This window comes from Amphiura filiformis, chromosome 17 (genome assembly GCF_039555335.1).
Source record: "Amphiura filiformis chromosome 17, Afil_fr2py, whole genome shotgun sequence".
Lineage (NCBI taxonomy): Eukaryota > Metazoa > Echinodermata > Ophiuroidea > Amphilepidida > Amphiuridae > Amphiura > Amphiura filiformis.
Genome location: NC_092644.1, coordinates 47,198,184 through 47,220,268, shown reverse-complemented (window position 1 = coordinate 47,220,268; position 22,085 = coordinate 47,198,184). Strand labels below are relative to the sequence as shown.

The following is a 22,085-nucleotide window of genomic DNA, read 5'->3' as shown; positions in this document are numbered from 1 at the left end:
CTACATTAATAGCCTCATTATAGTTTTATTGATACTGGCAAACTACTTGTTAATGATACTTTAAGCACACATCCCGGGCACACATCAATTAATTTATGTCAACATGTCCATTTCACGAGGCTGTGTTTATATAACTGAATTCATTTATACAAACACAACCTTGACTAAATTAAAGAGAGTACGGTACTTAAGGGATCTGGAATGGGCATTCGATAGTATTTTTTGTGGGACATGAGAGCACATCAGACATATGGAATTGCATTCCTAATACGAAGAATGTCTTTCTGATATCAAATAATTTTCATTTTTGAAAATCACGATGTAATACAAATTTTATGACAAATTATTAAAATTTGATATTTTTCATATTTTGATAATATAACAGTCCTCGAAGTAAATTTTATAAATCTAATGACATATTCTTAAAGTGTATGTAGCTGGGAAGAAAAGCCGGTCAATTGAAAATGTTTGACCTTTTCCCAAAATGACCTATTTTTTTTGTGTTTTGGGAAAAAGATCCATATCTTTAATACGAAAGGTCAAAATTTGCAATTGATCGTCGGCTTTTTCATCCCGCCTACATGTACATACACTTTAAGTAAAAATCATCATTTCCGAATTTCAAAAAATTAAAATTATTTTATATCAAAAGGACATTCTTCGTATTCAGAATGCAATTCAACATGTCTGATGTGCTCTAATGTCTCACAATAAATACTGTCTAAACGTTCATACTCCATCCCTTAAATGGGGAAACTTAGGCAGGCGATAAAGAGAAAATATATTTACTTTAGCACTTATAGATCCTGTCAATTGAGACTAAAATGTCTGTTAAGTGAGGGCTGTTATTTGAACAGTTATGGGATTAGTTAATAATATTATTTTGATAGATTTCAGGTGGTGGTCGCAGTGCATTCTCTAAATTCAGTAAATTTCCACCGTCAACCGTGTAATTGAATGGGATTATTTTGAAATTTTAAAACGCTTGAAATATCACAAACAAATAGGCCTATATTAATAAATAATATAAATACAAGCTAAAACCGTTGGGGTTCGATAATGAACCCCACAAAATTAACCGAGTATATTGGAAAATGCCATACGGCCGGGCAAATTGTTATACGTTTATGAACATTAATAAATAGATGTAGGCCTATAGAGCATGTTACGCTTATGAACATGATTTTCAACATTGTTAACAATATTGCTAGTATGTCAACAAATGAAAGTTCTGTGATTTGTTGAAATTCTTCAATACTAAATTATTTTGAATGTCATCAAATTGTAAATCTCGAGTCACATTTTCGATGTATTAACAACTAGCTATGTAGCAAAGACGTTAACTTCATGTACAAAACATTAACGCTCTTATTTTGTAAACATTGTATACCCATAGCTACTTTAATCAACAATAAATGTTCTGTAATTGTTCATTATCCTTCATTTCTATTAGACTTTCAGTGTATTGGCAAGTAGATGTATATATTATGTATGTATAACAGATGTTATTCGTTTGTAAACACTTTATTTCATAAACATAGGATACCCAAAGCTACTTTTTATGCTAACAATGAACGTTCATTGACTGTTAGGCTGAGTAAACGTTACAGGATAATATGTAGGCCTATTCAAATTCTGCCTCAAGGTTCCTGCTTAAATTGTGTTCAAGAATCAACTAAGATTTATTTGGCCCACCTTTTGCCAGTAAATAGGCTGTCATGAATTATCCAGTGTATTTTTATTATACGTGCCCGGTCTTATCACTTGGTACACAATAGCTCACCAATCTGAAAGCCTGTTTTAATCACAATGGTCAGAATTAAATAGCCAAAATGATTAGACAAATCATGTCTACACTGTCCATACACTGAGTACAGTCTCATTGCAAGATCATAGGCTAAGTACCGTAGTCCTTGTCATTTGAGGTACGTAAAAACATACTCATTATGATCGATGCGAATTATAGAAACAGTTCAAACAATAAAATAACTACACCTTTATCTTGACACTTCCTCATTTGTTCGCCCTGTTCCTTTTTAAAGGAATTTTTATTAGATTGTCACTCTGCCACGCTTTTTGGAGTGACCTGTAGTGTAGCCAGCGGGGGCGGGGGTGGTCAGGGAGGCGACAAAAAATGAAAGAAAAAAGTGCCCCTCTGCCCCAAAATTAAAGAGAATATCTGGAGGGCAAAGGAAACAAAAAAGGGCAAGGAGCCCCTCCTTTTCACCCGATCATGGGCATGAAAGCCATTTTCACCTTCATCCCGATCATGGGCAAAAATAGCGTCAAATTCAAAATTTGTGTGCGCTTCGCGCGTATATCACCCCTATAAAGCCTTTTTGGGAAGATGGAAGACATGTACAGCCTCTCTAAAAAACAAAAATTGCTTGATCAGTGCAACTGCAATTTTTTCCAGCTGTGCCCCTGAAATTTTGCCCTGACCCCTTCGACCAAGTAAGCTGGCTATGCCCCTGGGAGTGGCTATCGCTCAGGGCTAACTCTCTTGACTATCACTCTTTTCAAAGTGACTAGAGTGATCGACTTCCACTCTTTTCCCACTCCTCTTTTTCTTCACTTTCGGAGTGATCACAGATTCTCCCTTTTTCACTTTTTTACATTCAAAGATGAGTTGGATGAGTTGGGGATACTGAAGTTGACAGAAGTGTTGAATGAGATCTAAACTCAGGTGAAATTCCTCCAGAGCTGAGCAAGTCCATCTTTATTGCTTTACCAAAGAAACCTGGGGCTATATTATGTGAGTTACACAGGACTATAAGCATAGTGAGTCATGCAGTGAAGATCCAGCTGAAGGTGTTGATGAAGAGAGCAAGGAATAAAATCAGGCCAGAAATACCAAAATTCTGCAGTGTGGCTTTGTGGAGGATTGTGGAACCAGGAACACAATTTTAAATGAGAATGCTATTTGAGAGCCCGGTTTGAGAGGGCCATACTGAGAAATGAAGCAAGACCTGTGTAATGTGTTTTATTGATTACACAAGGTATTCGACACCGTAAAACATGAGGAACTGTTGAATATTTTGAGTGAGATTAATATTGATCAGTTGATGGAAAAGACCTGGGAATTATCAGATTTATAACAGTGGAACCAGACAGCAGCGGATGGCGGATCTAGAGCAGTCAGGGGGGGGATTTTAGGAAAAATATAAATGTTAAAAATGCCATCGCGGGGTGTCTGAGGGGGATATGCTCCCTTGAAAAGTGAGAAACTTTTGGAAAATGAAGACCAAATTGAAGCCATTTGGTGGACTATTTTGTCACTATTATTGTGTAAAATTTTAGTTTGAAAAAGCCAAGGTATTATAGACAAATTATTAGAATGCATGTGCACCAGTAGAAATGGCCCAGGTTGAATAAAATAAATAAACATATGAATGAATATTTTATTCCCTGGATTATTTTTGTTGGGACAAAATAATGATATAGTTTGACGCTTTGAAATACAGTTATGTTAATCATAATAAAGTTACAAAGTTAAAAAATAATATCGAAATAATGTAAAATCAAACTTTTCCCCTCATAAGTTTTGAACTTTGATATGGAAAGATACCCCAGCCCTGTTGTCTCACCAGAGAAGATGAGCAGAAGTCTTTCTATCTGATGATAAAAAAACCTCTAGGTATGATTACGAAAATGTTTTAAATAACTATTATCTACAAAAGTTTTATAACAATGTTTTATATAAAATGTTAACATAAAACGTCTTCTGTTATGAACTTATGATGTGAAGGGTTAATATAAAAACAGGGAAAATCTGTTCCAACTGACCAGCAGAGAACAAAGGATAAGCAATAGATAAGATTAAAATCAGGGAAAATATGACACAACCTCCAATGGAAATCGATGTTGTGTCATATTTTCCCTGTTTTTAATTGTGAAGACTTACTCATTCTTTCATTTCTCTTGACAATTTTTCATTTGCCCGCCCTATTCCTTTTAAAGGAATTTTTATTGTATTTTGATAAGTGATTCAATAGTCAGGGATATAATTATGAAGTGTTAAAAATTGTCTTGTCTATAAGGGGTGGTGCAATAATTATGTGTACCCCCGGGGGGTGAATTCTCAAAATGGTCTGTAAAAATCGCTTGCCCCCCCCTTTGGTCGTGCCAAAAACCTTTGCCCCCCCTTTCGACGTGCCAAAAAACCTTTGCCCCCCCCTTTTGACGTGCCAAAAAATCTTTGCCCCCCCCTTACACATGCAAGATTTTGGGGAACCCAAATTTAAAACCTTAAATTGTCTTAACATAATGCGAGCGCAGCGAGCAGGAAATTTTGCATATTTGAACGTTTTCCTACGGCTTTTTAGGGCGTAATATAGAAACGGTGCCCAAAATATCTGTGCCAAAAATCGCTTGCCCCCCCCTTTTGACTTGCCAAAAATCACTTGACCCCCCCCCTTTCGACCTGCCAAAAATGCTTGCCCCCTTTTGGCCTGCCAAAAATCTTTGCCCCCCTATAATTCACGCCCCCTGGGGGTACACATAATTATTGCACCACCCCTAACTTGAGGTTTGTGTCAGTTCCTTCTGGTCTGCTTTTTAAATCACTAAAAGCTTTGCTCTTCCCCTAATTTTTTCCATGGGGACATCCCCTTTAAAATCCTAATAGAAGAAAAAATAAAGCAATAATTGCCATAGTGCAGCTTTTTAGCACATGGCCGGCCCAAATAGGGTAAAATTGCAAAAATTTGCGCTTCGCGATCACATGAACTGGCCCATTTAATAGCAAAACCAGTGGCGTAGCTAGGGGTGGGCATTTAAGGAAGGGAACGGAAAGTGATTTGAGGTGAAATAATTTAAGTGAGTGTAATGGAAGGGGGCAGGAATGAGAGAAAGGGCAAGAAACTGAAGAATATGAAGAAGATGGAAAGAGAAAGAATGGAAACTTAAGGAACATAAGGGAAGTGATTGGTAAGTAATTTAATGGAAGGGGAAGGAATGAGAGAAAGGGAAGAAATTGAAGAATGTAAAGAAGAAGGAAAGAGAACGAAGGGGAGAAGGGGGAAATAATTTAAGTGAATGTAATAGTGAATGTAACAACTTGTTAAATCAACTCAAGAATATCAGTATTGTTTTTGTTTTATTGTATTGTTCCTACTTTGTAAATTCATTTTTGTTTCCTTTCAGATAATTCTAGAATCAAAACTTTACATTATGGCAAAATTTTCACATAATAACGTTACAAATGTATGCAAGGATGCTTCTCCTCATGGTATAAAAATGCCCAAAATTAATGAGCTACCGGGGCGAACCCCACCAGGGCCCTAAAGCAGGCCCTTTCAGAAATTTCTAAAATCAAAACTTTACATTTTTTTACATGGCAAACTTTTCACATAAAAACGTTACAAATGTTAATGTATGCAATGAGGCTTCCCCTCATGGTGTAAAAATGCCCCAAACCCATGAGCTTCCCTGGACCCCCCACCAGGGGCCCTGGACCCCACGCCAGTGGTCGCTCCACTCGCTATGCTCGCTTCGCTCTATTTATTTATTTGGGGAAAATTTTTGGAGCCTTGCCCACCCTGGCAAAGAGGGCTGGCTACGCCTCTGAGTAAAACACACCATTTCAGCAGCGTAGCCTGACAAAAAATGAAAGAGAAAATCTGGAGGCCAAAGGAAAAGAAAAGGGGCAAGGAGCCCCTTTTCCATCCAAATTCACCCCGATCATGGGCCAAAATAGTGTCAAATACAAAATTTTTGCACGCTGTGTGCGCACATTGCAGGCATTTTCATCTCATCAGGGCGAAATACAAAATTTTGCACGCTTTTTGACGTCAGTAAAGCCTTTTGTGAAGGCTCAAATACATCTATAACAAAACTGGTATAATTATATTTGCAACAGCAATTTTTTGTCTGTGCCCCGAAATTTTATTTTGCCCCCCCCCCCACCAAGAAAACTGGCTACGCCCCTGAATTTTGGGCTAAAATAGTCTTAAGAGTTTTGCACGCATCGCCGCAACAAAAAGTCCCAGTAAAACCAGAACAAAATATACTCGTCCCCCGACCCCCGATAAATACTAGGTTGCATAAACATGCTTTATATAATGAGCTACTTTACAAACATTTCCACAATTCAACATATTTTATATCAATAACATGGGTATAATTTCATTGCATATGAATACAAATTTTAGTATCATTAATGTTTCCTCTGTCCTTTGATGTAGAATGACACATTATAATGGGGGGGTCAAAATATTTTGAACCTAACATGGGGGGGGTCAAAAAGGTTAGGTCCATTAAGAGGGGGGTCAAAAAGTTTTGGATTCACGAAGAGGGGGGCGTTAAAAAATTTGGCACAAAAAACAATCCAGCCCCCCCCCCCACCAAAGTATTTCTTAACACTCCCTAAACTTTATTCAATTCAAGCGTTTCGACAAGATTGAACAACGAACAACTTGGGGTTTTTTTAGTAGGTTTTGATCGAAAAGCAAAGGTTCACAAAAACTAGATTATGGTGATTCATTGGATGACAGGGTTGAGGTTCTTGTGTTTTTGTTTTGTTTTTGTTGTTGTTCTTTTTGTTGTTTTTTGTTGTTGTTGTTTTTGATCCAAAATGTGTTGTTGGTTTTTTGTCTAATTTCGAAGATACGTTTTTTAATTTCTTTGTAGACTATATAAAATTATTTATATCATGTGAAAATAAAATAAAATAAACCAAATGCGAGATGTGTGTAAACTTACACAAAACTTTACCATCTTGCCTTATATCGCGGTCGAAGAGTTTGAGCAATTTTCTATTTTGTATTAATTTTTTGTATTTTTTGTATTTTTTGGGTTTTTTGCCAGCTTTGCTAGACACTCGTGCTCATACACCTGTTGCGTGTCGTGTTGCGAGCAGACATACAAAAATTCAGTTTGGCAACTGGGCTTACGGGCTGTATTTAGTAGTACTAAATTTTGGGAATTCGAGGAAAATTTCTCAAAGAAACGCTGTAATTAATTTGAAAATTAAAGCCAGGCATTTACATTTTTCGTGTAAGTACCCATGTATTTATTTTGTAAAATACTGATGATTATGTCTAGTCCATGTTGTACGGCGGGATCCAGGGGTGAGCTCAATGATTTAGTTTAAAACGCCTCTTGACCTTGAAGTTGAACTCGCACTGTACAATGTACATTGACACGTACATGTATGTATTTCATAATGTTTGTACGTTTAAGCTTAAGGGGTGGGGTATGAACGTTTGGACAGTATTTATTGTGAGACATTAGAGCACATCAGACATATCGAATTGCATTCTGAATACGAAGAATGTCATTCTGATATCAAATCATTTTGATTTTTTGAAATTCGCAATTTTAATACACATTTTATGGCAAATCATTAAAATTGATATTTTTGATATTTAACAGTACTTGAAGTAAACTTTATAAATCTGATGATTTATACTTAAAGTGTATGTAGGTGGGATGAAAAGCCGACGATCAATTGAAAATTTTGACCTTTCAGTATTGAAGATATGGATTTTTTTCCCAAAACACCAAAAAAAATTAGGTCTTTTTGGGAAAAAATCCATATCTTCAATATGAAAGGTCAAAATTTTCAATTGACCGTGACTTTTCCTCCCTGCTACATACACTTTAAAATATGTCATTAGATTTATATAATTTACTTCGAGGACTGTTATATATCAAAAATTTTAAAAATATCAAATCAGGGTTCGATTTAGAGGGTTTTACATGCACAAATGCATGTAACTTTGGCTCTGTGCATGTAGAATTTTGCCTGTGCATGCAAAATTTTGTGTTATTCAGCCCATTTTGAGGAAAAAACCAGAGTTGTGCATGTAAATTTTATTTTCTAAATCGAACCCTGTATCAAATTTTTATAATTTGTCATAAAATTTGTATTTTATTGTGATTTTCAAAAAATGAAAATTATTTGATATCAGAAAGACATGCTTATTCAGAATGCAATTCGATAGGTCTGAGGTGCTCTCATGTCCCACAAAAAATACTGTCGAAACGCATTAAACGCTCATTTTAGATCCCTTAAGGTGGCTGTGTACTCTCAGACATGCATGTAGTAAAAGTGCAATAACTTTGTAATTATTCGCGCAAAACATATAAAAGTATACATTTTTACGAAGGCAAGACGTCAATAAATCTTAATATATACAGATTTGGGGTAAAAACAACAATTTTGAAGAAAATCACAAAAAAGTGAGTTTTTGGCAATATTTGTTAGGTACATCATAACAAAAAAACACTCTTTCCAAAATATTTTATTTTATTTTCAGCTCAATCTTGAGGCTCCATTCCAAAACCGTTTTTTTTATTTTTTTGATATTGGCCTTATTTTTTGAGATATTGACCATATAAGGCATCAAAATGAACTTTTTAAAATTCAAAAACGCCTATTTGCACAAAATGATGCCCAAAATCGGAAATAGACCAAAATATAACAAAAATGAGAAAACCGTTTCTTGAGTCGATCATGCTTTTTACGATGATCATATTTGCTTACCTATAGATGCTGTATTTATTGAGTTATCGTGTACCTAAATCGTCATTTTACCGAGAAAATGAACATTGAAATAATGGCCGTTGAAGTTTAAAGTGGTCACATTTTGCACTTTCATCAAATCTCACAGGAGAATGCGACAGTTTTCGTTTTTGTAACTTATATTACGTGAACATCTGGTAAATCCACAGCCCCTTGAGAAGTTTGAGCGAAATCCATTCATAACTTGATATTTAAATTGGGGAAAGAACTTGAAAAAAAAACACATTTTATCAGCTAAAACGGAGCCATTTGACCACTAGGTTTTTGTGAAATCAGTGCTTCCGTGGTGTTTCCATAAGATGCGCCTCGCATGCAGATAAGCGTCAGCGAGCATCGTCGCGTATTTGTGCGTTAACAAATTGCGCGACACGCAACGCGATGAGTTGTTGCTTGTGGCGTGTACCTTGCTGGTACAACAAAGATTTTCTTTCCTTTTCAATTTCAAACACGAGTGGAATAGTGAAATAAAATCCTTAAAATATTGCAGTTGGAGTTTACAAATCTGGATTTTCATTCCTTGTATTTATAAAAAACATAACAAGGTACAAACATATCATAAAAACTCAATTTTGAGAAAGAAACAATGGCTAGAGTACACAGCCGCGTTAACGGATATTTACAGGTTAATAAATGTGTATCACTTGCTGAGAGTGAAATTGTACAAAATAATGGATAATGCACGCATACTCATGTTTATGAGAGATGTTTATAGAGCTATGATGTGTATTATAATTACGCAACTTCAACTTGAAACTTATGAAAGAGCACTGCCACTGATGTTGTTGTCCTTGCCCCTATAATATACATATCTTACTTGTCACCAATGCACTATAATTTTTGAGAAAAATGCAAAACTAGACACAAAATTGGCCAGGGGTGTAGTACTCCCTTAAACTGAACTTTGAAATTATTGTGATTGCTTTTCAAATACTTTACTCTTGCAGACAAGTTACTGTTGTACAGCCAACATGGGGTTGCGGTGTGTTGGAGTGCTTATGCTACGTTCAGGTAAATCATTTGATTTCATTTAGTCAATACCTTGTTTTCAGTACATATTGAATGATGCGTGTCTTTTTTACAAGTTTTACAAGTTATTGTTTTCACAAGTAGTGGTACAGTCGCTCACTCTGATGATCAGGAGGTTGGGGGTTCAATCCCAGCTGTGCTATCATGTTGTGCACCTTTTCAACATTATGCATCTAGAAAACCAGTGCAAAAACCGCTCTCTACTACTCTCCTTAAGTCTGATATAGGAGAGTGATTTTTAGCTCTCCTTAGTTGACCATTCTCTCCTTACAGTTACATTCTATTGTAAATGCTCTAAACAGCTCTCCTTGAAGGCCCCTGAAGAGCTTTTTAATGCTCTCCTGCAAATTCCAAAAGACAGTCCCTGTTAAACCCAAAACCCTAAACCCAAATTTTTTATCTCAATGTTCCATTCCAGGATTGCAATCAAGATCACCTGTCCAAGCATGTTCCAGATCTGTTATTCCTGCAACTCATCAAAGGTTTTATTCAACTGATTTCAGAGGGAACAGGGTATTATTGTAAGTATTTAACAAGGGCATAATGAGGTCCATACATAACTTGTAAAAATAAAAATAAAACCTCAGCAAAATTAATAGCTTCTTGTAATAGTTGTATACATAATCTATTGGAAAATGGATTGATACAAATGAAACCAACAGGAATTGCCCATGCAGCATGGGCCAGCAATACAGTAATGCCTCATTCATTCAAATTAGACAAAGAGCAACAATATGCAAGTATGTAACAGTGCAGAATGTTGATGCGGGAGTCTTACTTTTTTGTAAGACATTCTTGTTGAAATTCACGATTTCGGATTTTGATTCCTTTCATAAACGGCTATTGCCGAATCATTCCGAGTCTTTCATTAGGAACAATAGAAATGCAATTTTGACCAATCACAGTTCAGGATTTGTGTGGGCTGATGCTGACGAACTTCCGATAAAATCTGTAGCGCGTACTCAAGGAGGTTCACTCTATCTCATACCACAGACACATCAACATGGGGTTGTAACACAGAGCTTTTGCTCTTGTTGTTTTATCATTTCTGTTCTCCGGAGTTTATATTACAAATTATTTTTATGTTATCTGCACCAGTATGAAGAAATAAATTCACTACCAGAACTTTTATTTAAACCAGTGGCCTACCGAGTCAGCCATGTTTTATAAGTAGTACACATTCATAGGTGTTTATAATCTTGTCATTGGGCTATTCCATTTGAAATCCATCCCCAAGAAAATTTGGAATTTCATCCATAAAATTGGTGTGGTAGATTTTGGAATTCCAAACAAACTAATTTTAGGACAAATTGTGCAAAGTTCAACTGTATCTCATAAATTTCAGCAATTTTCAACTGGAAATTGCAGATAAAATTAGCAAATATTACGATGTTATTGGCATTGAGATTGCAGTGAAATCTTTCAGATTGCTGTATAATGGAATAGCCCATTTAGAAATCATTAAAAGAATACATTTTCTTAAAATAGCTTGTATTTTTATCTTGTCAAGGAATTCCAGATTCAGAAGTTCTAGTTCATCAATCATTCCATCAAGGGCAGCTTCCAGTGGCCTCTCCTCAGACTACACCCACATCATTGTGGGAGCCGGGTCAGCTGGCTGCGTCCTCGCCAACCGTCTCACTGAAGACCCAAACAATAATGTTTTAATATTGGAAGCCGGGGGTAAAGACAACTCTTGGCAAATTCAGATGCCTGCTGCACTTATTTACCCACTTGGAAGCAAGAAATTTAACTGGTGGTATATGACCGAACCGCAGGAGCATGTTAACAATCGTAGGATGTACTGGCCCAGAGGGAAAGTCTGGGGTGGGTCGTCTTCCATTAATGCTATGTGTTACGTTCGTGGCCATGCCTATGATCAAGATCGTTGGGAGCGAGAAGGCGCTGCAGGATGGGCATACGCGGACTGTCTTCCATATTTCAAAAAGGCGCAGACTCATGATCACCTAGGGGGTGATGATTACAGAGGTGGTGATGGACCGCTTCATGTGTCCCGTGGGCAGACTGGGAACCCATTGTTTGAAGCCTTTATTGAAGCAGGTGTACAGGCAGGGTATCCAAGGACAGAGGATATGAACGGGTACCAGCAAGAAGGATTCGGTTACATGGATTTGACTACTCACAAAGGGGTAGGTAGTGGACCAAGAGAAATTTGTAAATCTACTGACAAATTGCTGGAAAATGTATATCAAAGTAAACTGAACCTAAAAAACTTCAAGCATTTCCTATCCATTTAAATATGTTTCTTTTGTAAATGCATCTTAAATGTTTTAATGTACTTACTGTAAACATGATATTTACCTCACATATCTGGGCCAACAGTACAGGTGTTTTGTTTATTAAGTGTGTCGCACACCCAGGTCGCATATTCCTTTTATATACGGGTGCCAATATATAATATTATCTTGACTTAATGATGTGGACCTAATCGTAATTCAACTTTGAACAAAATAAATCTTGAATAATATAAACAAGATGAGCATATCTAGCCGCAAGATTGTTGTGTAGTGCAGCTTATGCTGAATTTCTTGTCCAATTGTTGCCAGGTACGTTGGAGTGCTGCCAATGCATATCTCAAGCCAGCCTTGAAAAGAGAGAATCTGAGTATTATCTCCAAGACTTTAGTGACCAAGATAGTGTGTGAAGGGACTAAAGCTGTGGGTATTGAATACCAATCCAATGGCACCACCAAAGTTGCCAGGGCTGGGAAAGAGGTGATTGTGTCGACAGGTAAGTAAAAGTGGGGAAACATTTAGAGTAAGTGGATAGGATGTATTACCAGCCCTCGAATTAAGGATCTGAAGGGGCACGGCAACTTTTTTAGGGCAAGTTGAGAATTGCCTTGGACTTTTACTGAAAAGGCAAGGCAGCACTGCAGTTTGTAATATTTCAAGAGGGCATCATGGCAACTGTTGAAAATTTGAGAAGGGCACCAAGGCAATGTCTCAAAAGTGAAGAAAACACACACAAACATAGAAAGATGATTTTATAATGAAGGGACAGGGCTGGGGCACCGACGGCAACTTCATTAGAGGGCACGGCAAGTGACTGCCTTGGGTAAAGGACATATTTTGAGGGCATTACGGCAGTTGGGATGGGCACCCACGGCAAGGTGCCGTGGGTTAATTTGAGGGCTGTGTATTACCTGTGCCCTTTGGGCAATTTTTGTGTATGGATTTATTGTATGTCAGGGTTAATCCTGGCATTACCAGTGGTTATATGCCTATCAATTGTCATCCGCTTGCCTCACCCCACCCAGGTGCAATGGGAAGCTGTTAGGGGTAGTCACAGTCGTTGTACTGATGGACCCTGCGCCACTTGTAGGCTGCAAATGTGGTTCCGACATATTCTAATGACAGCGCTTTGAGGCTGTTTACAGCATAAAGCGCTACATTTATCTACATTTGTAAGTGACAAATCTTCCGCTAGGGTCCGCAAAATTCTTTAATTAGTTATGGAAAAAAATGCCATTTGTTTTCTTTGATTAGGTGCAATCAACAGTCCCCAGCTGCTGATGCTTTCTGGGATTGGTGATGCCGATGAGCTGAAGAAGCTTGACATTCCAGTGGTAGCTCATGTACCAGGTGTGGGCCAAAACCTACAGGACCATTTGGATGTGAGTATACATAATGTTGTGTTTATCTCATACTGATGAACCCCTAATAAGTATAACCCAACCCTTTATATTATACTGACTAGAGGGCCTCATTCCTATTAACATCCATATCAATATTAGTGTACAATTGTGTTTTTTTATACTGACAAAACTATAAACTGAACCTTTGTATTGTACTGACTATAGAGGGCCCTGTTCATATGAATGTTAACAAGTAGAATATTCGCTGACATAGTGCACGTTAGTATCCATTGGTTACTGGTTCAAGCCTAGGCTCATACACACATTCCAAATTATGGTATGCCATAGGCTATGTGTTGTGATCATTTCAATCAGTGGTTCATAACAAAGAAAGCATGAGCCAGTTGACCTAGCAACGGTCATATTCTAATTGTGTATTGCTGTTGTTTTCTTATACTGACAAACCAAAGACAATGGTTAATGGTTCTGTTAACCAGTGTAAAGGATGTTGTTCATATTCATATTAAAAGCAATTTATTTTCATCAAAATCACACACATAATAACACCAACAACTTATAAAATCTTATTTTTATAAAAACAAGATGAGAGAGTGCAACTAAAAGCAAAAGCCTTGGAAAACGTTACACCACTTGACAATTAAATTAAACACTGAAAAACCAAACAGACATGCAAACAAGACATGACAAGAGTGGTGGCAAAGAAACACAAAAAACACATAGATATCATGAGAAAAGAATAATTTATATTACAAACATTTGATCAATTAACTCAATCAAATCCAAACTCCAAGATCCAAAGTTACAAGGGAGTTGAAGTAAGATCTATACACCTTGCCAAGGAAGGGCTTAATTACATACACGGTTCTGAATTCTCTCCAACCGGTCCTCCTGGCCCTGAGCGAGACTTGCATGCCACAAGGAGGCTGCATTAATTCTGGTCTTATAACCTTTGTAAACAGAAAGGATTTCACCTGCGTTGAGACCCGCTTCTTTCAGTTTGCATAACATAAACATTTTTCCATTAGCCTTATAATAGTGCATATTATCTGCTTGACCTTGCCATTTCAAATCATTTTGGATAATGACTCCCAGCAACTTGTCTTTCTGGACTACTGCAAGGGAGTGATCAGAGATGTGCAGATCAAGATATGGGGGATTGTTTTTACCAACGTATACACTCATGGTTTGGAATTTACTTGAATTCAACTTGACTGACACACCACTCATGTAGAGATTCCAAACATTGCTGTACCTCAGTGACATCGTCAGTGGCTCTATCTTAACCTATTGTAAGGTCCTCAAACCTTCATGCTTTTTGTCATCAAACTCTGTAAGCGCATCATTGATCATGCCTAAAAAGGCAATAGGTCCAATGATATTGCCCTGAGGTACACCACCATGCTCAAGGCCCCCAACCTTTTGATCATGTGTCAAAGCATGTTTTACTGAGCTGCCATGCCCTCGGTACAATATGCTCGATCATCATTACTTTTCTTTGAAAAAGATGCACCTTTAAATATTTGTTATTTGCATTTTCAGCTTTATATTCAATATTCAGCAACAGTGCACCAAACCTATTACCCTCTACAAAGCTCAGTGGAAATTCCCACACAACATGATTCGCATAGGCCTGCAATGGTTCCTGACGCAAACAGGTGATGCAGCCACTACTCACCTTGAAGCTGGGGCATTTGTCCGCAGCCGACCTGGAGTGGATCACCCAGACATCCAGTTCCATTTCCTACCATCAGTTGTCAACAATCACGGTCTAGAACCTGGTACATGCCATGCGTTTCAATCCCATGTAAGCCCGATGCGTGCCCTTGCTCGAGGATACATCAAACTTCGATCGCGAAATCCATCAGAGCATCCCATCATCCAGCCAAACTATTTGGATAATGAGCAAGATGTTTGGGAGATGCGACAATGTGTTAAACTAGCCAGAGAGGTCTTTGCTCAGAAGGCATTTGACGAGTTTCGTGGTCCAGAGATATCGCCAGGGCCAGATGTTAAGAGTGATAAAGAAATTGATGCCTTTGTTCGTGAGAAAACAGATTCAGCATATCACCCCTCAGGCACATGCAAAATGGGAAGCGAGAAAGATCCAATGGCTGTCATAGATAATAACATGAGAGTATTTGGAATGCAAAATCTTCGTGTAGTTGATGCCTCTGTAATGCCAAGCGTTGCTAGTGGTAATCTCAATGCACCAACAATTATGATAGCAGAAAAATCAGCTGATATTATCATGAACAAATCCCCGCTGCCACGGGCAGATAAAATCCCTGTATCCAACATTGGAAACACAAAGATAGATTTCCTACAAAGGAGTTGAGAGGGTAAGGGGGTTGATACAACACCACCTCCAATTTTTTATTCAAAGCACTAAATTTCACAAATAAACCAAATGATTTGGGATCTTAGAGTTGCTGAAAACACAGAAAGTCATACAAATTCCTTTTGTGATACAGAAAGGAATGTATTTAATATATCTAACCATGTTCCAAGAACAAAATTTACTAATACTAGTGTAGTGTGCAGTTAATTCAGAGGTCCCATAGAGTATGTGGAACTAAAGACACATATTCGTAACCCTAACCCAGGCTGCCAAATGGCATGGATGTATCTAGGTGCCTTGTGCTTTTCCCTTAACAGCTTTGTCAAGAGGGATGGGAAGCATGCAGGATGTTGGATTTTGTTGGGTTCAGGATGGTAAGGGTTAAGCCACATGTGGTGTCACATAATCTAAGATATATATCTTCACAAGAACATGATACCGTGTACTGAGTAATGGATATATTCATTCAGACTCTTGCATGGAGACAGAGCAATAAGCATGAAGTTATATATGAATTTATTTGAATTAATTGCCAACAGTACAAAACATTACACAAAATAGTGCAAGAAACTACCACAAACATGTGGAAAAATACAAAATAAACGAAGAGTATATCCATATGCTTTCGATGAATGGGCTCTCTTTCAGTATTTGGGCCAGACAACTCAGTATAATATGCTGTAGGGGATTTACCACACCTCACACAGTCACACACAGCAAGTCAGTTTACCCTCCCAGCATAAGCCAGTACCCATTTATACACTTGGGTGAAGAGAAGTACAAGAAGTTATGGGCCTTGCACAACACAATGGCACTATCAAAGCTAAAACCCACAACTTTTTGATCATGAGTCAAAGTATGTTTCACTGAGCTGCCATGCCCTCTGTGTAATATGCTTGATCACCATTACTTTTCTTTGAAAAAAATACACCTTTAAATATTTGTTATTTGTATTTTCAGCTTTATATTCAGCAACAGTGCACCAAACCTATTACCCTCTACAAAGCTCAGTGGAAATTCCCACACAATATGATTCGCATAGGCCTGCAATGGTTCCTGACGCAAACAGGCGATGCAGCCACTACTCACCTTGAAGCTGGGGCATTTATCCGCGGCCGACCTGGAGTGGATCACCCAGACATCCAGTTCCATTTCCTACCATCAGTTGTCAACAATCACGGTCTAGAACCTGGTACATGCCATGCGTATCAGGTCCATGTAGGCCCAATGCGTGCCCAAGCGCGAGGATACATCAAACTTCGATCGCGAAATCCATCGGAGCATCCCATCATCCAGCCAAACTATCTGGATAATGAGCTAGATGTATGGGAGATGCGACAATGTGTTAAACTAGCCAGAGAGGTCTTAGCTCAGAAGGCATTTGATGAGTTTCGTGGTCCAGAGATATCGCCAGGGCCTGATTTTAAGAGTGATAAAGAAATTGATGCCTTTGTTCGTGAGAAAACAGATTCAGCATACCACCCATCGTGCACATGCAAAATGGGAAGCGAGAAAGATCCAATGGCTGTGGTAGATAATAATATGAGAGTGTTTGGAATGCAAAATCTTCGTGTTGTTGATGCCTCCGTAATGCCAAGCGTTGCTAGTGGCAATCTCAACGCACCAACAATTATGATAGCAGAAAAATCAGCTGATATTATCATGAACAAATCCCCGCTGCCACGGGCAGATAAAATTCCTGTTTACAAACCGCCAACATTGGAAACACAAAGATAGATTGTATTTTATTACCCTTGTCCTACAATATAAACCCTTGCCTTACAAAGGCTTGCCTTAGGTGAGAATTCTCTTCCTCTCCCAATAGGAAAAAGAAGGGGTGGAGGGGGTAAGGGGGTTGGTACAACTCGATGACACTTAATTGAATAATTAAACTAAATGATTTAGGATATTTTAAGAGTTGTTGAAAACATAGAAAGTCATCCAAATAACTTAATAATATATCTTATTATATTCTTAAATAGCTTTATAATATATCTTATTATGTTCCAAGAACAAAATCTTCTAGTAGTGGTACAGTCTGCAGTTATTATTTTCAAGCAGTGTAGTATGATTTTCAGCAGTGCATTGCCTTTTTGATGTGTGTAATAGCTGTAAGTTAACTTTGATTTAGTGCCTGTAGACAGGTAACAACAATGTATGTTCATAATAACTCAGAGGGACCATATCTATTCACTACTTGCATGGTTCCACCATTATGCACAATGTGCGAGGAGAGCCTTGAACTGGCAGCACACATGAAAGGAAATCGAACCAGTCATATTACATTGTGTGTAACGTTATGTACGGTAATTATTCCTTTCATGTGATCATCAGTTCGATGATCACATACCTAATGACGGAACCATGCAAGTAGTGAATAGTCACATGTATGCTGGTAACCCGAACCTAGACTGCAAGATGGCTTAAATATGTAAGTGCCTTATGTTTTTTCTTATTAAAACAGCCATGGGAATGGGGGAGCATGGAGGGTTAGATGGTGGTCAAATCAATCAGTCATTCTGAGGTGACCATTTAAGCCATGTAGTTATGCTGGTGTTTTTACTGTCCTGCTGCTGAGCAGTGTGTCAGCAGCATGAGGCACATTGCAGACAAACGAACACATTGTCATTGGCTGATTTGTCATGCTGCTTACTGCAGCTGCAAGTAGCATAAAAGTATGACAGGGGCATTATTCTATGTAGAAACTGTTGCAGGCTACCCATAGACTGTGTTAACAATTCTGATCAATGACATTCCATGCCTCAACTTAATCAAACAACAGTTGATGACTGTTAATGACTTTTTCTGTGTATATTTATAGTATTGCTTTATATGTAGACAACTCAAGTATAGGAAATGATATGGTACAAATATTCAATGCAATATAAAAAGATGAAATTAAAGATTAGAATCACTGCAGCCTCTCTTGTAAAAAGTGTTTGTGATATATAACTGTGATATATATACATACAAAATTTAATGATACACTAATCTATATTTCATGACTAATTGTAGTAGTTGTTTAATGTGTACTTCTTGTTTTATAGACCAGTGTAGCAGTAGCGTGATTTTAAAACCATGATTTTTTTTTATGCGTGTAGTCTTAAAATAGCTGTGAGTACTTTATTTTTTTAATTCTAATGTAGGTGATTAAAGGTGGATGGTATTTGTGTGTACTTTGAGGCCTATGATTTGAAATATTGTTTCCAAATTTGGAGTAATGTTGGGCTATTGCACTTGAAATCCACACCCTTTCTATGGAAGTCATGACCTTTATCTCCCACAGGGGGTGTGAATTTCAAATGGGGTTACCAGAATGGGTGACTCTATTTGAAATTAATGGTATGTCTTCCATAGGAGTGTATGGATTTCAACTGGAATAGCCCATTGCTTCAGCGGTTTTGAAATGAGCTAGACGCTGAAACGTGTATATAACTATATCCAATAAGATAATATAGGGTCCACAACTAAATACTTTTTAAAATAAATTGAAAAATATTTGACAAAATGCAAACGTGTCAAAAGGTATAGGTAGCCATATTTGTTTTACACATATGGACCAAATTATAGTGTCACACGTCATTGCGTTCAGTCACAATGGTTCATTATGTAAAAAAACAGTGTTAAAAGTTGCACCTGAGTCCATATGAGTCAGCTCTCAAACAATACAAGTAGGCCAGGTCTATTCATGCATTTGTTATAGAAAACCGGACTGCTATAGACTGCAATGGCCCCTTTTCTTACACAATTAACCATTGTGACTGAACGCAATGCTGTGTGGCGCTATAAATTGGTCCACATGTGTAAAACAAATAGGGCTATATCTTTTTACATTTCGTAAAACATTTTTTGACTTATTCTAAAAAGTATTAGGGGGGAACTTATTGTGGACCCTATTCATATAAATGTACTTCCTATGGTGGTTATTACTTTTTATCACATTTTTATCCACAACATCTAAATGAAACATATTTCGGATGTTACTGGTGTCATGAGGAAAATATGAGCATTCTTCCGATACCATTCAAAATCTCCATTTTGATGAGGAAAAAAGATGAGGCTGTTGAACTGGTAACGCACCTCTAAAAAAATCAGTCAAATGTGAGAAGATTGTATGTGCTCTAAAATGTAACTCCAACTTGTAGAGACAACTCTAAATCAAACTGTAAAATGTAACTCCAACTTGTAGAGACAACTCTAAATCAAACTGTAAATGTAACTCCAACTTGTAGAGACAACTCTAAAATGTAACTCCAACTTGTAGAGACAACTCTAAATCAAACTGTAAAATGTAACTCCAACTTGTAGAGACAACTCTAAATCAAACTCTAAAATGTAACTCCAACTTGTAGAGACAACTCTAAATCAAACTCTAAAATGTAACTCCAACTTGTAGAGACAACTCTAAATCAAACTCTAAAATGTAACTCCAACTTGTAGAGACAACTCTAAATCAAACTCTAAAATGTAACTCCAACTTGTAGAGACAACTCTAAATCAAACTCTAAAATGTAACTCCAACTTGTAGAGACAACTCTAAATCAAACTCTAAAATGTAACTCCAACTTGTAGAGACAACTCTAAATCAAACTCTAAAATGTAACTCCAACTTGTAGAGACAACTCTAAATCAAACTCTAAAATGTAACTCCAACTTGTAGAGACAACTCTAAATCAAACTCTAAAATGTAACTCCAACTTGTAGAGACAACTCTAAAATGTAACTCCAACTTGTAGAGACAACTCTAAATCAAACTGTAAAATGTAACTCCAACTTGTAGAGACAACTCTAAATCAAACTCTAAAATGTAACTCCAACTTGTAGAGACAACTCTAAATCAAACTCTAAAATGTAACTCCAACTTGTAGAGACAACTCTAAATCAAACTCTAAAATGTAACTCCAACTTGTAGAGACAACTCTAAATCAAACTCTAAAATGTAACTCCAACTTGTAGAGACAACTCTAAATCAAACTCTAAAATGTAACTCCAACTTGTAGAGACAACTCTAAATCAAACTGTAAAATGTAACTCCAACTTGTAGAGACAACTCTAAATCAAACTCTAAAATGTAACTCCAACTTGTAGAGACAACTCTAAATGTAACTCCAACTTGTAGAGACAACTCTAAATTAAACTCTAAAATGTAACTCCAACTTGTAGAGACAACTCTAAATCAAACTCTAAAATGTAACTCCAACTACAAGTCATAAAATACATTTACTTGTTTTCCCCATACCAGGCTGACCCTTTTAGCCATGCAGTTTTTCTATCAGAAATTGTTGCATTTATCCATCATCCTGGCTATTAGGAGTAATGCCTCAGACAGGGCTTATTTAGACATGGCTTATTTGATATAATCTTTAAAACTATATAACTTAAATTGTCAGATTATGACTGTCACATGTTGTTAAGTTTATATTGTTTTAATACTTGCAGTATACATACAATTAATATTCTGGGTGTTTTTATATTGTTTGTAGGTCAAAGGTGTTTTTTTACAGACAGGTTTGGCTGAATCTCAAAATCAATTTACCAGTGTGCAACTTTCCCCAGCTTGGCTGGGGAAAGTTGCACACAAGTAAATAGATATGGGCCCCTAGTAGTAGTAGTGATATAATGTAAATATCAAGTGTGCCTGTGTGTAGCGCACCATAAATGAATTTTAAAAAATATGTATGCAATTTGATTTACTTATTTGTCTTAATTAAGCTTAATATATAAATAAAAATATTTTATAGTCTGTATTGCTTTACCTTATGTACATGTAATGCACTGTGAACAAAATTATAGTCATGATAGTCTCTGTAATAATATGTTCATAAACAAGTATTAGAGTAGTTGCAATTAATCAGTGCAATGTATAACAAGGTACAATTCTTCCAACAAGGAGTATATTTTATCTCTCGATCTCCCTTTGTCTAAAAATGTGTGGCGGTTGTATGTAGGTGGTTAAAATGTTGTCATCAAATTTTATTCAAAAAAAATAAATAGATTGTGCTTAACTTAAATATAGTTGAATTCATTGGTTGCAACACATTGTGGCATACGTGAAGGACAAAATACGTTTTGGCATGTACATGTATTTGAAAGATGTGCTGCTAATGGCGTCAGTACTATTCCACTGTAATCACTCAGTGGCCCAATTACATTTGAAATTAATGTTTAAGGTTCAAACTATTTGACTGTATCTTTAATAGGAAGAACTATCTTCGGATATTGCTAGCATTAAAAACCTTTAATTATAAAAATGTACAATGCAAATAGTAATAGGAAAAGAACACCTTGATTTATGTTGTTAAAGATGTGTTTATTTATGTTGTTGGTGTTTTTTCCATTTTTATACACCTGTACTTGGGCCTGGTGGAAGGGAAAAAAGAAAATAAAACTTGCCATATATATAAATATCTGGTAAGTCTTGTTTTAGTATAATTAGAACAATTTATCACTTCAAATACTGTCAGGTCGAACCACTATCAGGTAAATGTGACATCATTATATAACCATGCTTTGTTATTTATATTACAGTACTTGTACATCCAATTGAATGACAAAGCATTTGCCTTCAATATGCG

General features: G+C 36.9%; 1 protein-coding gene and 1 pseudogene across 1 annotated transcript; both read left to right on the top strand.

Moving 5' to 3' along the window:
* The first annotated feature begins 6,901 nt into the window (after positions 1-6,901).
* LOC140137885 (choline dehydrogenase, mitochondrial-like) lies at positions 6,902-21,114 on the top strand. Its single transcript, XM_072159690.1, has 7 exons — positions 6,902-6,996; positions 9,472-9,535; positions 9,972-10,074; positions 11,064-11,703; positions 12,121-12,304; positions 13,063-13,190; positions 16,471-21,114. The coding sequence occupies exons 2-7, from the start codon at positions 9,496-9,498 to the stop codon at positions 17,245-17,247; spliced, it is 1,872 nt and encodes a 623-aa protein (XP_072015791.1). The 5' UTR covers positions 6,902-6,996; positions 9,472-9,495; the 3' UTR covers positions 17,248-21,114.
* LOC140138267 (choline dehydrogenase, mitochondrial pseudogene) lies at positions 14,733-15,507 on the top strand (annotated as a pseudogene).
* Positions 21,115-22,085: the final 971 nt, after the last annotated feature.

Bases quoted from the DNA above. Each gene is read 5' to 3' on its own strand.
- LOC140137885 (XM_072159690.1), top strand. From the start codon at position 9,496: ATGGGGTTGCGGTGTGTTGGAGTGCTTATGCTACGTTCAG. The intron at 9,536-9,971 runs GTAAATCATTTG...GTTCCATTCCAG, and splicing joins AGTGCTTATGCTACGTTCAG to GATTGCAATCAAGATCACCT. The intron at 12,305-13,062 runs GTAAGTAAAAGT...TTCTTTGATTAG, and splicing joins AGAGGTGATTGTGTCGACAG to GTGCAATCAACAGTCCCCAG.